We start from the raw sequence: 21,960 nt of genomic DNA on the forward strand, positions 1-21,960 counted from the left end.
ATACCATCATTCTCCGTACGCTTGAACTGCTGATGATTAATAGACCCCTACCTTTTGTATTTTCCTCCTCCTCACATCGGGCAAAAGAAAGTTTCCACAAAACAGGTGAAGTGAGTGTGACTGACTCAGTTTCAGCGAAAGACAGCATCTCAAACTTGTTGCTTAGGGGGATTGGTATAACACCCTGAGCCCTCACTGGTCCCCGTCCACCCTGTACAGGATGCTTAGATCTACCACTGACATGCCACTCGCAGTCAAGTGGACAGGTAATAACAGATCTTGTACATTCTGCAGAGGAGACAGAATCCACAGGAGAGGATAGCACTTGAGGTACCTCTGGATTCACAGGTACATAACTCTCAGGAGCTCTTCTAACACACCGATTCGCAGCAGCTGCCAATCATTTGACTGAAGTCAGGGTGGTTTCCAGCTGCTTATGAACATCAACCAACTCATCCTGTGTTTGAGAACAGCATTCACAGTGGGGTTGCATTTTGGTTGGTGCAATGTATTACAAAGCAGAGAACAAATAACTTAAAATTAAGCCTGCTAATTATCTTTTAATCTGTTGAGGTAGAGAGTTGCTAATTCCCTATCATAACGGAAGCAATACACAAAAACAAGATGTCTGTTAAAGTATACAAAAACCTGTATTAAAAATTATGCAGACATTTGAGGTGAGTGTTTTTGGAGAGAATGAATGAGCCAAGTTGTAGAAAGGAAATCTTGCCTACATGGTCTTACTTTCAAAATGTAGGAAAGCATTGGTTGTAAAAGACCTTCTTTCCAGAAATTGTGTTGCTAATTTGCTGTGTAAAAGGGCAGTCTGAGAGGTCAAGAAAATCAGAGTTGCAGGGGAGCAGTATTATCATTAACTGTATGACTTACGAGACAGTCGGGATGGATTTTTGCCTTCTGGCTATGCTCACCAGTACAACTGTCACGACACTGACGTGGGATAAGTTGTATTGGCCGGAAGGGTCAGAAGGGTACTAACCATCCAGAATTCAACTTACATTAATGCCATACTCAACCCTGAATTTATGCATTCATTTATCAAATTACAGCAGGGGAAAATTTCAATTGAGCAGATGTTACAGTTTGTTCAAACTTTTGAATAAAATTGTCAGTACAGTATTATATTGCTAAGCATTTGTGTTTCCAGTTGTGACATGTTTCTCCTCGGTATTTGGATATTTTTCTCTGTAATAGATGCAGACATGCAGAGCTATTCATCAGTTGCCAGTTGAATGGCTAGTTGGCATAGACTGGGCGAACAGTTAATAGAAGCAAAACCACTGTGTGTAAGTAGTATAACAATGCTCATGTTAAAAGTATATAAGGGAAAACTGTTTGGGACAGATCATTGTTAAAGCTGTGTCTTATCATCAGCAAAGTATAGAGTTTTATGGTTAGGAGTAATTGCGATAAAAGACTCATAATGGTAGATTCAGACAAATCTTTTGAAAGAGGGGAGGCTTGCTGCATCGCAAAAAAGTTCAGCATGTGAATTGGAAATGTTTTTAAAAAGTGTTATTCTGGTCTCTGCCAGGAAACAGAGGGCAGCTTGACCTGGCGTGCTAATCAAGTAAACCACTCGTCAGTACTGCTGACAAACTTTGGCCAGACAAATTTGCGACACTGGGCACGAACAAATGGGTGAAGCACATTTACAGCAAATACGGCAGCGCAGTGTGACCAAGAGTGAAGTGAAATCTTGTAATTCGGAGCACTTGTGTGCTACCAAAAACTCATATATTGCAGATATGAGTGCACTTACCACCACCTGCTCAGTGCAGATCCCTGGAGCAAGCCAGGAAAAGCTGGTGGGACAAGTAATGTGGAAAAAATCCACTGCCTCCCCCTCCCCAGTAACACTATGTCAGAAGCATAACAATAAGTGTATAAATAATGAAGCCTGGAGGCTCAAGGTATTTAGTCATGCCACCAATCTGTATGTGTTTTGAACCAGAGAGAATGGTGGTGAGGATCTGCTGGCTGCCAGCCCGCTGATCAACTTGTCAAGTTCTGGCCTGAAGCATGCCACACCTGTGACTTAGCATCTGCTGGACTTGGAAACTTCACTAGCGTTAGGAGTTTGTGTGCAGCCAGCCGCTGCCCACTGAGTGGACTTTGGCTGCTGGACTGAGCTGTCTACCATCTGGGTGTGGGACACATGCCCTTGTGGCCTCCTAGGCACATAGACACCATTGGGCACCATCCTGGTTGACCCCTGGTGGGTGATTGGGCCTATTGCTGCTTGACGTCGAACATCTAGTGTTGGCGATGACACCCAAGTGTACGATCTGGGAACCATAAGTAAGTGGGTGGGTACAGAGATATCTGTACCCTGGAGGTCCTAAGCATGCCAAACCCATTTCTTTGCCTGCTTGCTGGCCACATGGTGCAGCGGTAGCAGCCGCACACAACTGTGGGCAACGGCCGACATCGACACCATTGGGGCATCTGCCTCTATTCCAGTGTCCACTGGTAGGGACACTAAAGCTGCTGTTGTTGGTTACATGTTTTTTCTTGCTATTCAGATGGAGAGTGGAGCTGCACTGTGACATGTTTATCTGCTGTTATAATAGAAATGTGGCTAGGACAATTTTCAGATGGTCAATACTAGATCTGATGGCATCACAGTCCTTTCTTATTTCTAATTGCGCTACTTGATTTGATGGCTTGAACACTATCTGTCCACCAGGATAGATGGTGCAGTGGTTAAGACACTAAACTTATTTGAGAGGAGTAGGGTTGAGATCCCCACCTGGGTATCCAATTTAGGTTTTCCATGGTTTTCCTTAATTGATTAAGGCAAATGTGAGGTTGATTCCTTGGAAAAAGACGTGTACAATTTCCTTTCCAATCCTTGTCACAACAGAGCTGGTACTCCACTGCTAATTCCCTTATTGTCTACATGATATTAAACCCCAACCTTCTCTCTATACTATCTCTCCATATAGAAACTGCATCAGAGCAGTTCAGCAGAACTGTAAATTGTGTTGTTTTTGTTGTTGTTGTTGTGGTTTTCAGTACAAAGACTTGTTTCATGCAGGTCTCCATGCTAGTTTGTCTTGTGCAAGTATCTTCGTCTCTGCACAGCTACTGTCACACACATCCAATTGAACAAGCATATTGTAGTGAAGCTCTGGTCTCCCTCTACAACCTTTACCTTCCTTCTCCCCAACCCTCACTTCCCTCCATCATCAAATAAACTATTCCTCAATGTCCCAGTATATGTCGTATCAACCTACACCTGCTTCGAGTCAAATTGTGCAATAAAACTCTTTTCTCCAAAATTTAGTTCAGCACCTCTTCACTGGTTATTTATTCTAGTTACTTATTCTACCTGTATAATCTTCAGAATTCTTATGTAGCACTATATTTCAAAAGCTTCTCTTTTCTCGTTGTCTGCACTATTCATCGTCTACATTTCACTTCAGTATACAGCTACAATTCACAAAGGTACTTTCAGAAAAGACTTTATATCAGTTAAACGTGTATTAAATGTTAACAAATGTCTCTTTTTCAGAGAAGTTTTTCTTGCTGTTGGCAATCTGTACTTTATATCTTCTTTATTTCTTCCAGCATCAGTTACCTTGCTGCTCCCATAGCAAACCTGGTGTACTACTTTCAACATCTTGTTTCCTTACATATTTCCCTTAGCATCACCTGACTTCATTTGACTACACTCTATTTCCCTTGTCATACTTTTGCTTATCATCATCTTCTAACATCTTTTCAAGACATTATCCATTTTATTCAATTGATCTTCTGACTCCTTTGCTCTCTCTGATAAAATTACAGTGTCACTGGAACATGAAAGTTTAATTTCTTCTCATTGAACTTGAATTCTCTTTCCATATTTCTCTATGTTTCCTTGTTTACTTATTGCTTTATGTAGAGGTTTAATTCCATCACAGATAGACTACTGTCTTATTCTTTTCTTAAATACTGTCTCCCTTTCAGGTTTCTGAATCTTACATCTGCAGTCTGGTTTCTGTACAAGTTGTTTATTACCTTTGTTTTTCCCCTAATAACTTCAAAATTTCAAAGAATGTATTCCAGTCAACATTGTCAAATGCTTTTGCTAAATCTACAAATGCCTTAAATGCAGGTTTGCCTTTCTCGATTATCTTCTAAGATAAGTCGTATTTTCAGTATTGTCTTGTGCGCTTCTACATTTCTCTAGAACCAAAAGTGATCTTCCGTCATGTTGGCTTCTACCAGTAGTTCCACTGTTCTGTAGACAATTTGGGTTAGTATTTTGCAAATGTGACATTAAACTGATGATACTCAGAGCCATACTGAGGTGGCCCTGCACGGCTGGCAGGAGTACAAAATTAGGTCCCCCCTATTTTTTTCTACAGATTAAGTACATTTTATTTTGGAAACAAGTATAATAAAAATGAAGCATTACTTAAAAGTGTTACTGTCATCAGTTTGAATGCACAGTGATCTCTTATTTCATTTGTGTTGTGCCTTGAAAATGATGGGGTACCCACTTATCAAAATATCGATGATTGTTAAGGGTGTTAACTTGTTGCTTTCCTGTAAGGTATTTGAACATTCATCATGCCAGGAGGAGGTCAAGTTTCAGAGCAAAAGTACTGACTTATCAAAATATCAACAGCTGTTGAGGTGTTAACTGGTTGCTTTCCCGTAAGATATCTGAACATTCATCATGGCAGGAGGAGGTCAAGTTTCAGAGCAAAAGTTTTGACTGGATGGTATAGTAAACTACTTTTAGCCAACACCTTTTCTGTTTGGTTACTCACTGTCAGTCTCCCTCCAGTCATCAGTCAGCAGAACTGTGGAAAAGTTGGAAACCACATATTTTCTTTGGCAGACTGCTGAGATCCTGTAACCTTTGCAAAGTAGCAGAGAACTCCAATGTTGAATATGAGTGAGCTGTTTAGGCAGCTGTTGTGTGAATTGCATTGCTGCCACATTGCACTGCTGCCACATAAACCACGTTACCAATAGACATCTGTTCGGTAGTAGTTGTTTCTTAATGATACCACATGGATGAACTGACTCTGTAGAAATAACACTGTGACAACTGCATACATTCACAGTCATGTGCCAAAGATAAGGCTTCTTCTCATAGACAGCAGGTAGATGTCTTTCATGGATTTTTTATTCCAGTCAATTTTGGGCTGCCTCATTGTCTGCACCCTTCATGGGGGCCTATCTCACCATGTTCTCACTATGCCTTTATGGTAGTATTCACATCTGTCAGCATCGGCCTTCTTTGGGATCACATTTATTATATTCTTATGGAAGTGTGAGGAAAATTGGCTAGTTTTATATGTCTCACATACCAGTTGGAACAGTTTTATCATGGCTAGATCTTCCACAGATTTGAACAATTCTGAGAGAATTTAAACTACTTTAGTTGCATGATTTTGACTTTGGTCTTTCAGTACTCTGTCAAACTCTTCATGGAAAATAGCATTCCTCATCTCACCTACATCCACTTCCATTTCTGTTTTTGTAATATTGTCCACAAATGTTTTTTCTATATAGGCCCATTTATTCCTTCCAGCTTTCAGCCATCACTTCTTTGCTTAGTGTTGGATTGCCAACAGAGCTCTTAATGTTCATACAGCTGCTTGTCTTTCCCCAGAGCATTACTTTAATTTTCCTCTCTGCAATATTTGTTGTCATCTTTGTGGTATTGTACATGTATTGAGGAGTCAGCGGTATGACAGCCTGCTTAATAGTGTGTTAATCCACCTTTGGGACTCAGTGCAGCAGCAATTCTGCCTTACATGGATTCAGCAAATCCTTGGTAGGTTTCTGGAGCTATGTGGTGCCAGATATATGCTCAGGTCAAGCAATTGCTCTAAATTGTGGGCCAGTGGTTTGTGGGTCCCGGATGTGTTCCATTGACCAGATCAGCTGAATTTGGTGGCCAAGATAACATGATTTTACTATCTTCCTTCTCAGACCACTTTAGCATGGTTTCAGCCTTGTGACACAGACTCTCATCCTGCTGGAAAATCCTATGGCCATTGGAGAAGACATCAGGTATTGGTCCTGCAATTTGTTATTTGGAACATAGTTTGCACATATGATGTAGAACAAGTCAGCATTGAGATAGTAAATCCAGTTTATACACATTGATTTTGAAATAATAATTCAATACATGTTCCATATAGAGAACATCATTATAAAAATGAGCTATACAACTGAAAGCAATAAGTGCAGTTATCGATGTTTAATTAGTCACACCAATTTTTATGGTGCTCCAAAAACTCACAAACAAAACAGAAGCAGTGGGCAATCAAGTTCTGTTTGAGTTTCACTTTAGATAAACGCAAATATACTATTGGTTTCAAATAGAATGGCATGTGGTTATACAGCATAATGCCAGTATGATAGAGTGCTTTGCAAAGTTTGTATTTCTTGTTTTGACATGTAGCTTAAACTTGTGCATAGTACCAGCATTTCCCAGAGGATAATTTCATACAACAGTAACAAAGGCTCGAGAAGACCAGCCTTGCTCATGGGGTTTCATTGAAGCTCACAATTTGCAGCATTGTCTCCATAAGTGATGGTGGCTAACTGGTTCTGAGTCAAGCGGAAATACTGAACCAGAGACTTTGGAGGTTCTGTGACAAGCTAGGCCTTACACCATAGGTTATAGCACTGTAGGGTCTCCATAAATGGGTTAGGTGTGCACTACACATCAGAAGCCTACCAGGAAGCTGACTGTACATAATGTGAATATAAGGTGGTGGTGTTTCTTTTTTTTTTTTTTTTTTTTTTTTTTTTTACTCACCATCTTCTTGTCCAGATAATGACAGCTGTAAGAGACACAGAAATATTAGTGTAAGATCCAAATGAACGCCCCCCCCCCCCTCCCCTCCCGCCCCCCGCCCAAGGTGAGAGTATTAAAATCCTAGTACTTACCTGTCAGAGCATTTGCAACATATCAGAGTTTGAATCATTCCTGAGGATGATAGCATTGAAATTTTGGTGGAAAGGATAGGCTACTGGGAAATGGAGGTGATGTATTTGTCGCAGTAGACAAGTACCTCTAATCCACTGAGATAGAAATTGAAGTTACTTGTGTGATAATCTGAGTGAGACTCCGTATCAGGGATGAACATAAAATTGTAATTGGATCTTTCTGTCAACCACCAGACTCACCTCCTGATGTAACCAAAACCATTAGAGAAAACCTCAGGTGGCTTGTATGAAAGTTCCCCAGAGAAGATTTCAATCACCCAACAGTCTATTAGGAAAATTACAGTTTTGTTAGTGGTGGGTGTTACAAGACATCCTGTGGTTGGTTGGTTCGTTGATTCAGGGGAGGGGACCAAGCAGTGAGGTCATCCTGTGAAAATTACTAAACATATTATCTGAAAACTACTTAGAATGGAGAGTTAAGAACCCCGGTCATGAAAGAAATATGTTAAATATAATGGCAACAATGATTGCCAAAGTACAAATGACAGCTAAAGAAGTAGAAAGATTTCTATGTTTAGTAAACTAGATAACAAAGCAGAGTGTTGTATCTCAATGAGAAACTTGAAACTTTCAGCACAGGGCAGGAGCATCTACAGAAACTCTGGCTCAAGTGTAAAAGATCAGCTCGCCATACACAGGATAGATATGTACCCAGTAGAAAAGTTCATAATGGGAGGGACCCTCCATAGCATACAGGCACTGTAAAGAAACTTCTAAAGAAACAGAGATTACTGCATAACAGGTGTAAATCAAAGCATAGGAATATAGGTGGAGAGATGCTGAATAATACGCATTTGGCTGTCAAGAGAGCAATGTGTCACTACTATAGCAAAATATTGTCAAATGATTTTTCACAAAACCCAAAGAAATTCAGTTCATAAGCAAAGGCTCCAAAGTTAGTGTGTAGTCACCTGCAAGTTGAGATTAGCAAAGCAAAAGCTGAAATACTTAACTGTTTTCAAACGTTTCGTTAGAAAGGGAAACCCAGGAGAATTGCCCCAGTTTAATAAGATAAGATAAGATAAGTTTATTGTCGTTAGGCCATTGCAAAAATAGACAAATTTTTGCACAATAGACAAATTTTTGTACAGCACAATCATTACATTAATACACAGAATAATAAAGCATTATTGACTTACAATTCAATGCCCCAGTCAAAGAATTCTTTTAATTCATAAAAGGGGTTGGCAACAAGCCACTTATTTAATGTTTTCCTAAATTCACAGTCTGGAAGGTCTTGTGCTGTCTGCGGAAGCTTATTAAATAGTTTATGGCCCACTAGCTCATAGCTATTGACTGTCTTTGCTAGTCTACATTATGATGTATATATGGACTTGTTTTTCCTTGTGTTGTGACCATGGATATTATTTCTACGTTTTACTTCATGTAGGTTATTTTTTGTATAGGTTAACACTTGGTATACGTACAGATTTTTAACAGTCATTATTTTGAGTTCGGCGAACAAGGGCTTACAATGTGCTTTATGCTGGGAACATGTAATGACTCTGATTGCTTTCTTCTGCAGAAGTAATATATTTTGAACATGGCTTGAGTTTCCCCAGGGAATAAGTCCATATGACGCAATACTTTGAAAGAATGCAAAATAATAAGTTTTAACATAGGCCGCTGGTACATATTTTATAAGACATCTTAATAAATAAATTACTCTAGACAGTTTGATACTAATATATTTTATGTGTTGTTCCCAGGACAATTTATTGTCTAAGTATATCCCCAAGAACTTTACATAGCTGGGATCATTAACAGGGCTTTTGTCCCTTAGGCTAAATAACATTTTTTGTGTCTTGTTCTCATTCAGGAGAAAACCATTTGACTTAAACCAGTATTTTGCTCGGGAAACCAGTATTTTGCTCGGGCAAGTGTATTATCCACAGAATCTTTTAGCTTATTCAGGTCATAATTGTAGTTTAGGAAGGTTGTGTCATCTGCAAATAGGACCGTACTGGAACTTATAAAGGAGGGTAAGTCATTTATCATAACCAAAAACAAAAATGGTCCCAAGACAGAGCCCTGTGGAACTCCCATCTTAGTATGTTACTCAGTAGAGTTTTCTGAGCCAATACACACAACTTGCCTACGGTCTTGGAGATACGATGGTAGTAGTTTTAAGCTGTTTTCCCTGATGCCATATAAATGGAGTTTCGCTAGCAGTGTATCGTGTCCTACACTGTCCAATGCTCTGGCCTGAGCATAGCCTTTCTCCTCAAACACTCTAAGTATATATTTAATTACGAAGTCTATTGCATCAACTGTTGATAATTTTTTTATAAATCCATATTGTGATACATTAAATATTCCGAGTTTTTCAAAGTGGGTTGACAACTGATGGTATATGATATATTCCATTATTTTGGCCAAGATTGGAACAATTGATATTGGTCTGAAGCTTGCAGGGTTGTCTTTGTCAGCCTTTTTGTAGACAGGGACCACCCTGGAAAGTAGCCCCCTGATATACATTTATTTATGCAGTGAGTCAATGGATAAACAATAGAATCAATTATTTTTTCAGCAAGTTGCATGATATGTCATAAATATCAACACTATCTGATGATGGCCTGAAGTTCCTAACTATTTTTAAAATAGTAGTTGGTGTAACCTCAGAGAAAGTGAGAATATTGTCACAGGCTGTTGCATGATAGTTTCTTTCTAATAGTTCAGCTGCACTTACATTAGGCTTACTAATACAATTGCTTGATTCCTCCACAGATTTAATAAAATACTCGTTGAAATCTTGTGAAGAGATGCTGAGTTTGACCTTTTGTTGTTCTTTCACAATGCTGTTTATGATATTACAAGCAGCTTTGCATTTATTGTTAGCACTCTCAATGCATTGGACATTGTGTGTGCCTTTTTTGCTTCAATAACTGCTTTTTTATAATCATTTCTACATTTTACATATGAGGATTTTGCATTATCAGTCATAGTATTTTTGTATGTATCTAGCAAAGTCATTACATGATCCTTCATATCAGACAGCGTTTTTGTGTACCTAGAATTTTTTTTACCCCCTTTTTGTACAGCCACTATTTGTTATCTTGCATCTTCTGATGGGAATACTATCATTGAATATTTGCAGAAATGAGTTAAAAAGTGTTTAAATATTATCTTAACTGTTGCATTTTTTGGTGCACAAATATTACTATCATTTTTCTGGAAAAACCAAGCCGTATCTGCAAGAGATTTCTTAAACTTATCAATTTTTGTTTCACTCATTGGCCTAGTGGTCACCATTTTTGATTTGGATGATGCATCACTAGGAGTGACAGAGCTGATCCTATTTGCATATATTAAGTACACTTATTTGTGGTGTGAAAAAGGGAACACTGTTACATCACATTGATCTTGGGCATATTTAAAGTTAACAAACATATTGTCTAGACATGCTAGTTCCCTGATAGGTTTATGGTTAGTATACTGCAGGTTGAATTGTCGCAATAGGTTTTTCAGGTCACTAACACTACGTTTATCAGTCAACATGTTAAAATCCGAATTAAGGTCACCACCTATTACAATTTCATAGTTGGTAAATTTGTTCTCAGTAAGTGTACATAAGAGGATGTCCAATTTTTCTTAGAAAACACTAATAATACCACTGGGAGACCTGTACAGTGATACTGCTATTAGTTTCATACTACTAATACCTATATTAGTCGCCTAAAAATTCAGTTCTTCACATAGACAATCTAAATCTAAGGTATCAATTAAGCAGTCCATTGATGTGTCAGCATAGATTGCTACACCACCGCTCTTGTGGACTCTTCTGCAATAACTGTTAAATAGACTATAATTTTTTAATTTACAGAATGGAAGTTCGGCTTCAGTGGCCCATTGTTCAATTAAACACAACAAGTCAAATTTATTCACTGATGAAAAATCATTTAGTACCAGTTCCTTGTCGTTCAGTCCGTGAGTATTTAGAAAACCAATTTTTAGGTCTGTATTCTGTCCTTCCACGTTTCTTGGATGACGCTTATTTTTGGACGTTTTAGCTACTTTGTCCAGTTTTTCACCCCTACCAAGCCTTTTTAGTTTCCCATGCTTCTTATTATCTTGCAAACATCTGTGAACACTCTACTGAGTGTTTGAGACCCCAATCTATTTAGATGCAGGCCATCCTTTCCTAAGCAGTTATCATTCAGAAATTTATTTGGATCAATGAACACTGCCCCAAGCACGTCACATTGTTCTTTTATGGCATAGTTTATTTTGCAGGTATTTGATGACTTACAGATCTTCGTTTTATTATTCCGCTGATTAGGAGCCAGGAACCTTTATAGACACTTTTGGCTGAGCGAATTAAGTTTCTTGTTTCATTGTCGATTTCTTCCTCACTGCTACTTTTTATCGAGTTTGTCCCAACGTGTATTAGCACACCACAATAGTTTTGTTTGAGATTGTTTTCTGCAGTATTGTGTTTGAAGTTTTCCATATTTTTAAAATGCTTGTTTAACTGTTGCATTCTAATTCCAGACTGCACATCAATGTTGCATCCTGGAACAGTGACATTTTTCAGTAACAAATCGCCTATTAATAGAAATTTGTTTTCGTTTTTTTGTAAACTTGAGCCATTTTTAGTGTATGTTACCAATTTCCACTTGTATTTGTGTGATGGATTTTGGGTTACTGAAGTTATCGGTGAATCATTGTGCACAACTCATACATTAGGCTTAAAATTTTGATTGTAATCCTCGTACCACTGAAACGATGAGTGGAGTAACATAGATATTAGTGTCAGTGGCATTGAGAAACAACTGAAATTGTTAAAATTGAACAAAGCTCCATGGCTCTGTGGAACCCCAGTCAGAGTCTATACTGAATTTGGGGCTGAGTTAGCCTCTCTTCTAACTGTAATGTATAGTAGATCCCTTGAACAAAAAACTGTGGCTATTCATTGGAAGCAATCACAGGTCACACCCTTTACAAGAAGGGCAGTGGAAGTGCTCCACAAAAGTACCATCCAGTATCCATCGATAATATATCAGTTGATGCCATCAATTTGTTGTAGAATTTTAGAACATATTCTGGCCCCAAATGTAATGAGGTATCTCGAACCAAATGACGTCCTCAATGCCAACCAGCACTGATTCTGAAACCATCAATCATCTAAAATCCAACTCTCACTTTTCTCCTATGAAATACTGAAAGCTTTTGGATCAGGCGGTCAGATAGACATACTGTTTCTTGATTTCCAAAATACATGTGACTCAGTACCATACCACATGTACATTTATTAGCAAAACATCGACTGTATGAGGTAGAAATTTGTGACTACACTGAGGATATTTTGGTAAAGAGGCTGCAGCAATTTATGTTGGATGAGAGTCACTAACAGATGTAGAAGTAACTTCGGGTGTGTCCCAGGACAGGTCCCAAGTTCGAGTCTCAGTCCAGCACATAGTTTTAATCTCAGTAAATTTCATATCAGCGCACACTCAACTGCAGAGTGAAAATCTCATTCTGGAAACATCCCCCGGGCTGTGGTAAAGCCATGCCTCCGCAATATCCTTTCTTCCAGGAGTGCTAATTCTGCAAGTTTCGCAGGAGAATTTCTGTGAGGTGTTTGGAAGGTAGGAGACAAGGTACTGCTGGAAGTAGAGCTGCGAGGAAATGTTGTGAGTCATACTTGGGCGGCTCAGTTGGTAGAGCACTTGTCTACGAAACGCAAAGATCCCAAGTTCGAGTCTCAGTCTGGCACACAGTTTTAATCTGCCAGTAAGTTTCAATATCAGTTCACACTCCACCGCAGAGTGAAAATCTCATCCTTTGTTTGTTCAAGTTGTATATTAATGACCTTATAGGCAATATTAATATTATCATCAGACTTTTTGTGGATGATGATGTTATCTATAATGAAATACTGTGTGAAAAAAAAGCTGAATAAATTGCTCACCCAGATCTTGATAAGATTTCAAAGTGGCGCAAAGATTGACTACTTACTTTAAATGATTAGAAATGTAAAACTGTGAACTTCACAAAACAAAACAAAAAACATAGTATCCTATGATTGTAATATCAATGGGTCACAGCTGGAATCAGCCAGCTTATACAGATATGTGGGTGTAACGCTTTGTAGGGATATGAAATGGAATGAGCACACAGGCTGCCATGGGTAATGCAGGTGGTAGACTTTGGTTTATTGCTAGAATACTGAGCAGTTTCAATCAGTTTACAATGAAGATTGGTTGCAAATCACTAATGTAAACCATCCTAGAATATTGTTCAAACATGTGGCCCCTTATGAAGTAGTACTATCAGGGGATATTGAATGTACACAGAGAAGGGCAGCACTTTTGGTCACAGGTTTGTTTGATCCATGGAAGAGTGTCTCAGAGATGCTGAAGAAACTGAAATGGCAGACTCTTCAAAATAGACATAAACTATCCCGAGAAAGCATACTTAACAAAGTTTCAAGAACCAACTTTAAATGATGAGTCTAGGAATATACTACAGCCCTGTACTTGTTGCTCCCCTAGAGATTGTGAAAACAAGATTAGACTAATTACAGCATTCACAGAGGCATTCAAAACCATTCTTCCTGCACTCCATATATGAATGGAAACAGGAAAACCCCAACAATTGGTAAATTGGGACATACTCTCTGCCATGCACTTCACAGTAGTTTGCAGAGTATATTTGTAGATGTAGGTGAATGGATACTGCCATAGTACATTGTCATCACGAGTACACAGCTTGTGTTTTGCGTGAGGATTTTACAGTAATATGTGTATTTGCTTTTTATTTGCATTTTTCAGGTGCGTCTCCCATTTCAGGTTTCCAAGAATGTGGATACCTAAAAAATTTTGTCTCACTACCGTGACCCTGTTTTTCCAAATACACTAAAAATCAGGGTTGCAAGGTGCAGTTTCTGTACAGTGTAGAAAGTGACTGTCACTGCCTTTTGGAATTAATTATGAGCTTGTTAGCTCTAAACCATTGGCTCAAATTTCATGTTACGACTGCAGTTGTTGCTGGCAGTATCTGATTGGAACTGTAAGATTTATTGTACATATTAACACATTAAACACAGTTATATGAACTATTGTATTATACAGTCCACAGAATAAAGAATAACGGCATCCATAGCAATGCAAAAGGTATATAACAATCAAGGCATAGATTCTAAATTCTCACACCCCCACTGGAATCATACCTACAAAAAGACAAACAAAGAAACTACATTTTCTGTCCAAATTGTTGTAGCAGCAGATGATGGCAAGGCTTAGCCACAGGTTTTGTCATCATGTCTGCCAGCATTTGGTCTGAAGATACATGCTCCACAGTGGCTTGGGCTGACTCAGTTTTTTCTCTTATAGAGTGGTGTCTTGTGTCTATATGTTTGGTTCGACTCTTGTAGCCACTAGTCATAGATGAGTCAGTTGCTGCTTTGTTGTCACACATAGTTTGACAGGATGTTTCTTGGGATTTGGAGATATTTCAGTGTCTAATCTTTGGAGCCATGTGTGCTGAGGTCAGGGCCATCTATTCTGCCTCAGTTGTGGATAAGGCTATAATTGGCTGTTTCAAAGTCTGCAAAGACATTACTGCTCCTTGAGATTTAAACAGATATCCACTTGTTGGCTTCCTGTCTTCGGAATTTCCAGACCAGTCTGCATCAAGGTAACCTATTATGCACCAATTCTCTGCTTAGAAAACAATAGCTTCATATCCTAAAGAGTCTCTTGACTGCTTGCCAGTGTGGCATGCCTGGATTGTCACAGAAATGACTGACAGTCCCTATCAAATAAACTAGGTCTGGCCCTGTCCCTGACTGAACATACATTAAACTTCCTATTGCTTTGTGATAGGGTATGTTCTTCATAGCTTCTTGCTCCTGTTCTCTTTTTGGACTGACGTCATGTGTGAGCACTTGGTTACTGTCTAGAGGCATTTCTAGAATATTGCTCTCAAGTGCGTGGGACCCTATTAAATAGGACTAACAGGGGATACTGAATGTATCCAGAGAAGGGCAGCATGAATGGTCACAGGTTTGTTTGATCTGTGGGAGAGCATCACAGAGGCACTGAAGGAACTGAACTGGAAGACTCTTGAAGATAGACATAAACTACCCCAAGAAAGTCTAGTAACAAAGTTTCCAGAACTGGCTTTGAATGATGACTCTAGGAATGTACTACAGCTCCTACATATCGCTCAAATAGGGATTGTAAGGATAAGATAGAATAATTACTGTACACACAAAGGCAATCAAACAGTCATTCTTATCACACTTCATATGTGAATGGAAGGGGAAGAACCCTAATAATGGGTACAATGGGACATATCCTCTGCCATGTGCCTCACAGTGGTTTACAAAGTATAGATAAAGATGTAGATGTTGATGTAGCTATTGGGTTGCACTCTTCCATATTAAATTTGCTGTGTAGTAATTTGGAAATCTAAAAAAATTATAGTTTCATCAAGATCGCTCAGCTTAAATTTTTCTCTTAAACTGTTTTTCAAAACTTCTTTCTCTTGTGAATTGTTACTGGAAATTAGCATATCATCCACATAAGCAGTAACGATTAACCCTTTTAGTGCCAAATACGATCTGATTGTGATCCAGATTTTCGGCGAAAAATGCCAGTAACGATCTGATCGTGATGCCTTTCTCATTCATTTTTTCCGCGCTTGAAGGCTAAGTTGTTAGTATTTCCTAGCGAATGAGAAAGGCATCACGATCAGATCGTTACTGGCATTTTTCGCCGAAAATCTGGATCACGATCAGATCGTATTTGGCACTAAAAGGGTTAAAATGTCTGAACCGTGATTTTTGTAATAGACACAATGGTCAGCTGTTGCTCTCTTGAAGTTTACATTCAACAGTATACTGTCTAATTTCAAGTTCCACTAGCGACCATCTTGCTTTAACCCTTGTACAGTCTTTTTTAGTCTTTTAATACCAGTATCTTTCATGTCTTTGTAAAGGGGTCTACTTCTGGAATTTCTTGTAAGTCATCTTGTAAGAAATCCATGACAACATCTAGATGATCAATGCCAAGAAAATATTTAGCAGCCATAGCAAATAAATATCTTAATGAGTTATCTCTTATAACTGGTGTGTATATTTCATCAAAATCCATGCCTTGCTTCTGAGAACAACCTTCTATTAGTAGTTGTGCTTTACACAGTGTCACCTTTTGTATCTTTCTTTGTTTTAAACACCCATTTCATATTTATTGATTTCTTATCTGATAGTGAAACAGCAGACTCCTGTGTGTGGTTCTCTTTGTGTGATTGTAACTCTTCTTGTATTGGATTTCGACATCAGTGACAAAGGATCAGTATCAGATGACTGTTTAGACTGACAGGTTAGAAAGTCATGTAGCTTCTTTGGCTTCAGAATTCTGGATGACTTTCATATTGACTCAATTGCTGCAGTTGCTAATTATCATTATTTGCATTATATCTGGGCTTGGTTCCTTATTGCAGCTAGTAGTCCTCGAACTACTACTTGATGTGGTAATATCTGGTTTGGATTCAAATTCTTTTAGTTAAGTCATTATTTCATTTTGCTTCTTTTCTGTCAGTGGAAGAAACAGTGACTTGGTTCCTGTGACTCAGTTTCTTCTTTTACTGTTTAGAACTTGTCTGAAAAAGTTTATTAGTTTATTGTTCACATATTTTGTGCTCTTATCTGTGTGTAAAGTAAAGATCCTTTTTCTAATCTGCCTTTCAACTATATTTTTAGTCTCAGATCAGCTGAGATACTTCATTTTTATTTCTGAAAGTATATACAAATACTTTCCTGGAATAGTGATCAATTACGAGGGGCATTTGAAAAGTCCATGAAAAAATAAAAACTACTTACATGTTTGAGGTAAACCTTTTTTATTTTTTGACATAGTCTCTGTTTAGATTTATACACTTTGTCCAACACTGTCCTAATTTGTTCATCCCTTCCGAATAATAGGAATTGTCTAAGTCTGCAAAATAGCTATTAGTTGCTGCAATCCACCTCCTTGTTTGAATAAAATCTTTGTCCCACCAACCATTTCTTCAAACTGGGGAACAAACAGTAGTCCAAGGGAGCCAAGCCTGGAGAATAGGGAGGATGTGAAATGAGTTGGAATCCTATTTCCGTTAACTTTGTGACCACAACTGCTGAGGTGTGTGCTGATGCATTGTCGTGATGGAAAAGGACTTTTTTGCGGTCCAATCACCGTCGTTTTTTTTTTTGCAGCTCGCTTTTCAAACGGTCCAATAATGTTGAATGATATTCACCTGTAATAGTTTTACCCTTATCCAGATAATTGATGAGGATTATTCCTTACACATCCCAAAAGACAGTTGCCATATTATGTATCCATTCATTCGAGATGCACACAGCAATAGCAATCTCACACACCTTAACTCTTCTGTCATCCATCACCGTATCATGGATTTTATCAATGATTTCTGGAGTTGTAACCTCCACAGGGCGTCCAGAATGTTCAGCATCACTTATGCCCATATGGCCACTCTGAAAATTTTGAAACCACTTATAAACTGTTCTAATTGAAGGTGCAGAGTCACCGTAATGTTTATCGAGCTTCTCTTTAGTCTCCTGAGGAGTTTTGCCTTTCATAATATAATGTTTAATCTCCACACAAAATTCTTTTTTGTCCATTTTTTGACAATCACTCGACTTCCTTGATTCACATGAATGCCAGACACAAATAAATAGACCAATATGGCTGAAACTTGGTGTGCGTTCTTTCCAAAGATGCTACTAACTAAACATGACCTCGATACGCGCCGGTGGTGCAATCTTTCGGACTTAGCACAGACTTTTCAAACGCCCCTCGTAAAGAAAGGAAAAATTTGGCACCTCCAATTGACATAGTTTGCATCAGGTAGCTTGAGGTGGCTCTTGAACTGAATTGTGAAAAAGGAAGTCTTGTCTGTTTGCTCTCTAAGCAAATACTACATGAAGTGTTGACTGCTCGCTCAAATACAATTCCATTAGCAAAGCCTTTGAAAAGTGCATGCATAACTTCAGATTGCAGATGACCTTGTCACAGGTGTGCGCTGTTCGACTGTAATACTGATTTTGCTTCAAACATTAGATGATTTAATTGGTTTAGTCAATACATACCATTGGCTAATGACACACTAAGAACCACTTTTTTTATGTGTTGTAAACACAATGGCCTTGTTTGTTAAATAAAATCGAATAACCTTTTCTGCTATTTTACTAACAGATAGTAGATTTCTGCTTAGCTGAGGCACATATAGGATATCCTCTGCTTTAATTTTGCCTTTCTTGTTGCCCGTGAGAACATCTACAAATGAAGATAGTATGCCTTTTACAGGTAAGTTATCATTATTTCCTGTTACAACTTGCGAGCCTATCACTGTTTTACAATTATTTTCATTACATGGATATTTAGACATGTCAATTGATGTGCCAGACTCTGCACTGTTATGTCCATACATCTTTACCTGCAGCTGCATTTGAAAAGAATGTCTGGCAAATTGCTGTCTTGGCTGAAGTTTTTGCATCATTTTTGCTCATGTTTCAACATTTTTTTGCCATTGGCCATACTTGTTGCAGTTATAGCACTTTGGACCTTTTTTTAAGGTAATGTCATTCTTTTTCTTGCTGACTTGAAGAGCAGTCTCACTTGTCAATGGTTTATTACAGGCGTCGGTGTTTATTTCTTCCAATAATTTACTTTTTATGGAGGCTTCTGTGATTGGCAATTTTGGATTTTCTCAACTCATAATCATAGGTTTATATTTGTCTGGTAGTCCTGCATGTAGAATACACCCAGTCCATTCATCTTGAACTTCAAAGCTCAAGCCATTATGTTTGACACATATTCTGCAACTGACAAACAATTTTCTCGTCTGGTTGTGAGCAGTGTCTTCAGTAATCCTATTCATCAGAAGAGGCCACAATTTTCATAGACTTGCTTTAGCCCGCTTGATGCTTCTTTAACTGTAAATGTATCGTGCAAATGAACATATATCGATGGATGGATGGAGAGTATAATTTTGGCTCTTGCTGTGCAAACTGTAGTTACATCTGTTATTTTGCCACTAATGAAACCCCACAATTGTTTGTCTTGTAGATATGTAAGCATAGTGAATTGCTACATACTATAGTTTTCTCTATCCATCAGTTTTTCAATCAGAAACAGTGAATATTTTTTTTACGGAAATCACTGCATTAGCTATTATGTAATTCCAAATTGCCATACACTGCTGCTAATTTCTGTTACCCCTTTTTTTTTTTTTTTTTTTTTTTTTTTTTTTTTTTTTTTTTTTTTTTTTTTTTTTTTTAAATATTACACACAATTATATAGTCAGGGCCCATAACCTGTTAGCAGAGTAATTTTCTGGCAGTATCTGATTGGAACTGTAAGATTTATTGTACTCATTAACACATTAAACACAGTTACATGAACTATTGTATTACACAGAAGAGCCAATGAAACGGGTACACCTGCCTAATATCGTATAGGGCCCCCACAAGCACGCAAAAATGCCGCAGCATGATGTGGCATTGACCCAACTAATGTCTGAAGTAGTTATGGAAGGGAATTGACACCATGAATCCTGTAGGGCTGTCCATAAATCCATAAGAGTACAAGAGGGTGGAGATCTCTTCTGAACAGCATATTGCAAAAAATCCCAGATAAGCTCAATAATGTTCATGTCTGGGGAGTTTGGTGGCTAGTGGAAGTCTTTAAACTCAGAAGAGTGGTCCTGGACCCACTCTGTAGCAATTCTGGACATGTGGGGTGTTGCATTGTCCTGCTGGAATTGCCCAAGCCCATCGGAATGCACAATGGACATGAATGGATGCAGGTCATAAGACAGGATAGTTACGTATGTGTTACCTGTCAGAGTCATATCTAGACGTATCAGGGGTCCCCAACTGCACATGCCCCACACCATTACAGAGCCCCCATCAGCTTGAACGTCCCCTGGTGACATGCAGGGTCCATGGATTCATGAGGTTGTCTCCATACCCATTACTCATCGATCTGTTCGATACAATTTGAATGGAGACTTGTCTGACCAGGCAACATGTATCCAGTCATCAACAATCCAATGTTGGTGTTGACGGGCCCAGGCGAGGCATAAAGCTTTGTGTAGTGCAGTCATCAAGGGTACACGAGTGGGCATTCAGCTCTGAAAGCCCATATCAATGATGTTTACTTGACGGTTCACATGCTGACACTTGTCGATGGCCCAGCATTGAAATCTGCAACAATTTGCAGAAAAGGGTTGCACTTGTATCACATTGAACAATTCTCTTCAGTCATCATTGGTCCCATTCTTGCTGGATCTTTTTCCAGCTGCTGCGATGTCAGAGATTTCGTGTTGTACCAGATTCCAGATATTCACGGTACACTCATGAAATTGTTGTATGGGAAAATCCACACTTCATCACTACCTCGGAGATGCTGTGTCTCATCACTCATGCACCGACTGTAACACCACGTTCAAACTCACTTGAAAGTTGATAAGTTGCCATTGCAGCAGCAATAACCGTCTAACAACTGTGCCATACACTTGTTGTCATATATAGGCACTGCCAACCACAGCACCGTATTCTGCCTGTTTACATATTTCTGTATTTGAATATGCTAGTCTCTACCAGTTTCTTTGGCTCTTAAGTGTATACAGTCCACAAAAATAAAGAATAACAGCATCCATAGCAATGCAAAAAATATATGTACATAGTCAAGACATAGAGTCTAAATCATCACAGTCTTATTCAGGTAATCTGATTAGGATAATTGTGTCATTTACAGAAAGTAGTAAATGAAGAAAATGGGCCAAAAAACCTGACCTTTGAAGGAGTCTATATATGATTTTTTGATACATTACTACAAAACTCAGAAATTTTGTGTTTCTGCTTCTTTTTATTTTATTTGAGAGGTTTGGTGATGATCATGGAGGTAAGAACGAATCCACCTGTTTCGTAAGCCTTGACTTCCATAATTATTTAGTTTCAGCAAAATAATACCATGATCAGTTACATCAAAAACATTGCTAAGGTCAAGAAGTATGCTAGAAACATTTTTTTTTTACCTACTGGAACTAACATTTTGTTTAGAAAGGCATGGCAGATCATTTCTAATCTTAATTACGAGATCCAGATCTCCAAGCTCCCCCAACTTCTTTTTTTTCTGCTCTTGGAGAAACAACCTGTTATTGTTGAATGTTTGTATTGGAGATAATAGTAAATTTTGGCCAACCTTCTGTCTCTTTCTGATTTTCAAAAATTTGTGAAAGGAATTTTCTTTTTTATAAAATTATGGGAACATAATTTTGTGTAAGACTTTCATGTATATTTTACAATACATTTTAATTTTTGGTTCTGCATTCCTTCGTTTCCAAGGAAACCAAAGTATTTACATTATAACACATGCATTTCAGGTAGTGAAGAAGGTTGAGAATGCTGAAAAGAACTCACGTGCTATTGACAAATGGATAAAAGATATCAGTGATCTTCATCTTAGCAAACCACCACCAACTGTTCACTACACTAAGTGGGTTTGTTGCTATAATTTTTTATTATTATGTGAACATTTATGTTGTTGTTTATATAGAAATGTGATGTTTTTTCATAAAACTGTAATATTTCATTGTTTAATGCCTCACTATGATCAACACTTATTTTCCAGTCTGTGGTGTCTAGATTTTGGACAATCATACTGTTACACTATTAACTCATTACCTGGGCCTGAAATATAAAACTTACTTGACAGACACAACCCTAAAGCTATGTCTATTAATTGTCAAATAACTGCCATTTGGTTGTCTACATTCTGCGCATGTAACTATCTGTGGCTCATTCGTACATTCATTCATTCTCTCTTCATTTTTTATCTACATTACAAACTTAGGTAATTTCCAAGAATGTTTGCCTATTGAAGCCGGGGGCTCCAAATGATAATATCGAATGTGCGATTCTAAATCGATCACGTGACTGTGGTGGCAGGTTATGATAAATTATTTGTGAGT

The 21,960-nt window shown here is 38.2% G+C and overlaps 1 protein-coding gene across 2 annotated transcripts in view; it reads left to right on the forward strand.

The window, feature by feature from the left end:
* LOC124595277 (intraflagellar transport protein 46 homolog) overlaps positions 1–21,960 on the forward strand; it is a 154,345-nt gene that overhangs the window by 122,326 nt on the left and 10,059 nt on the right. For both annotated transcript variants that reach the window (XM_047133953.1, XM_047133954.1), the window contains one exon: positions 21,373–21,485. In XM_047133953.1, the coding sequence (XP_046989909.1) occupies positions 21,373–21,485 (113 nt within the window). The remainder of the gene's footprint in view (positions 1–21,372; positions 21,486–21,960) is intronic.

Source organism: Schistocerca americana, chromosome 2 (genome assembly GCF_021461395.2).
Source record: "Schistocerca americana isolate TAMUIC-IGC-003095 chromosome 2, iqSchAmer2.1, whole genome shotgun sequence".
Classification (NCBI taxonomy): Eukaryota; Metazoa; Arthropoda; class Insecta; order Orthoptera; family Acrididae; genus Schistocerca; species Schistocerca americana.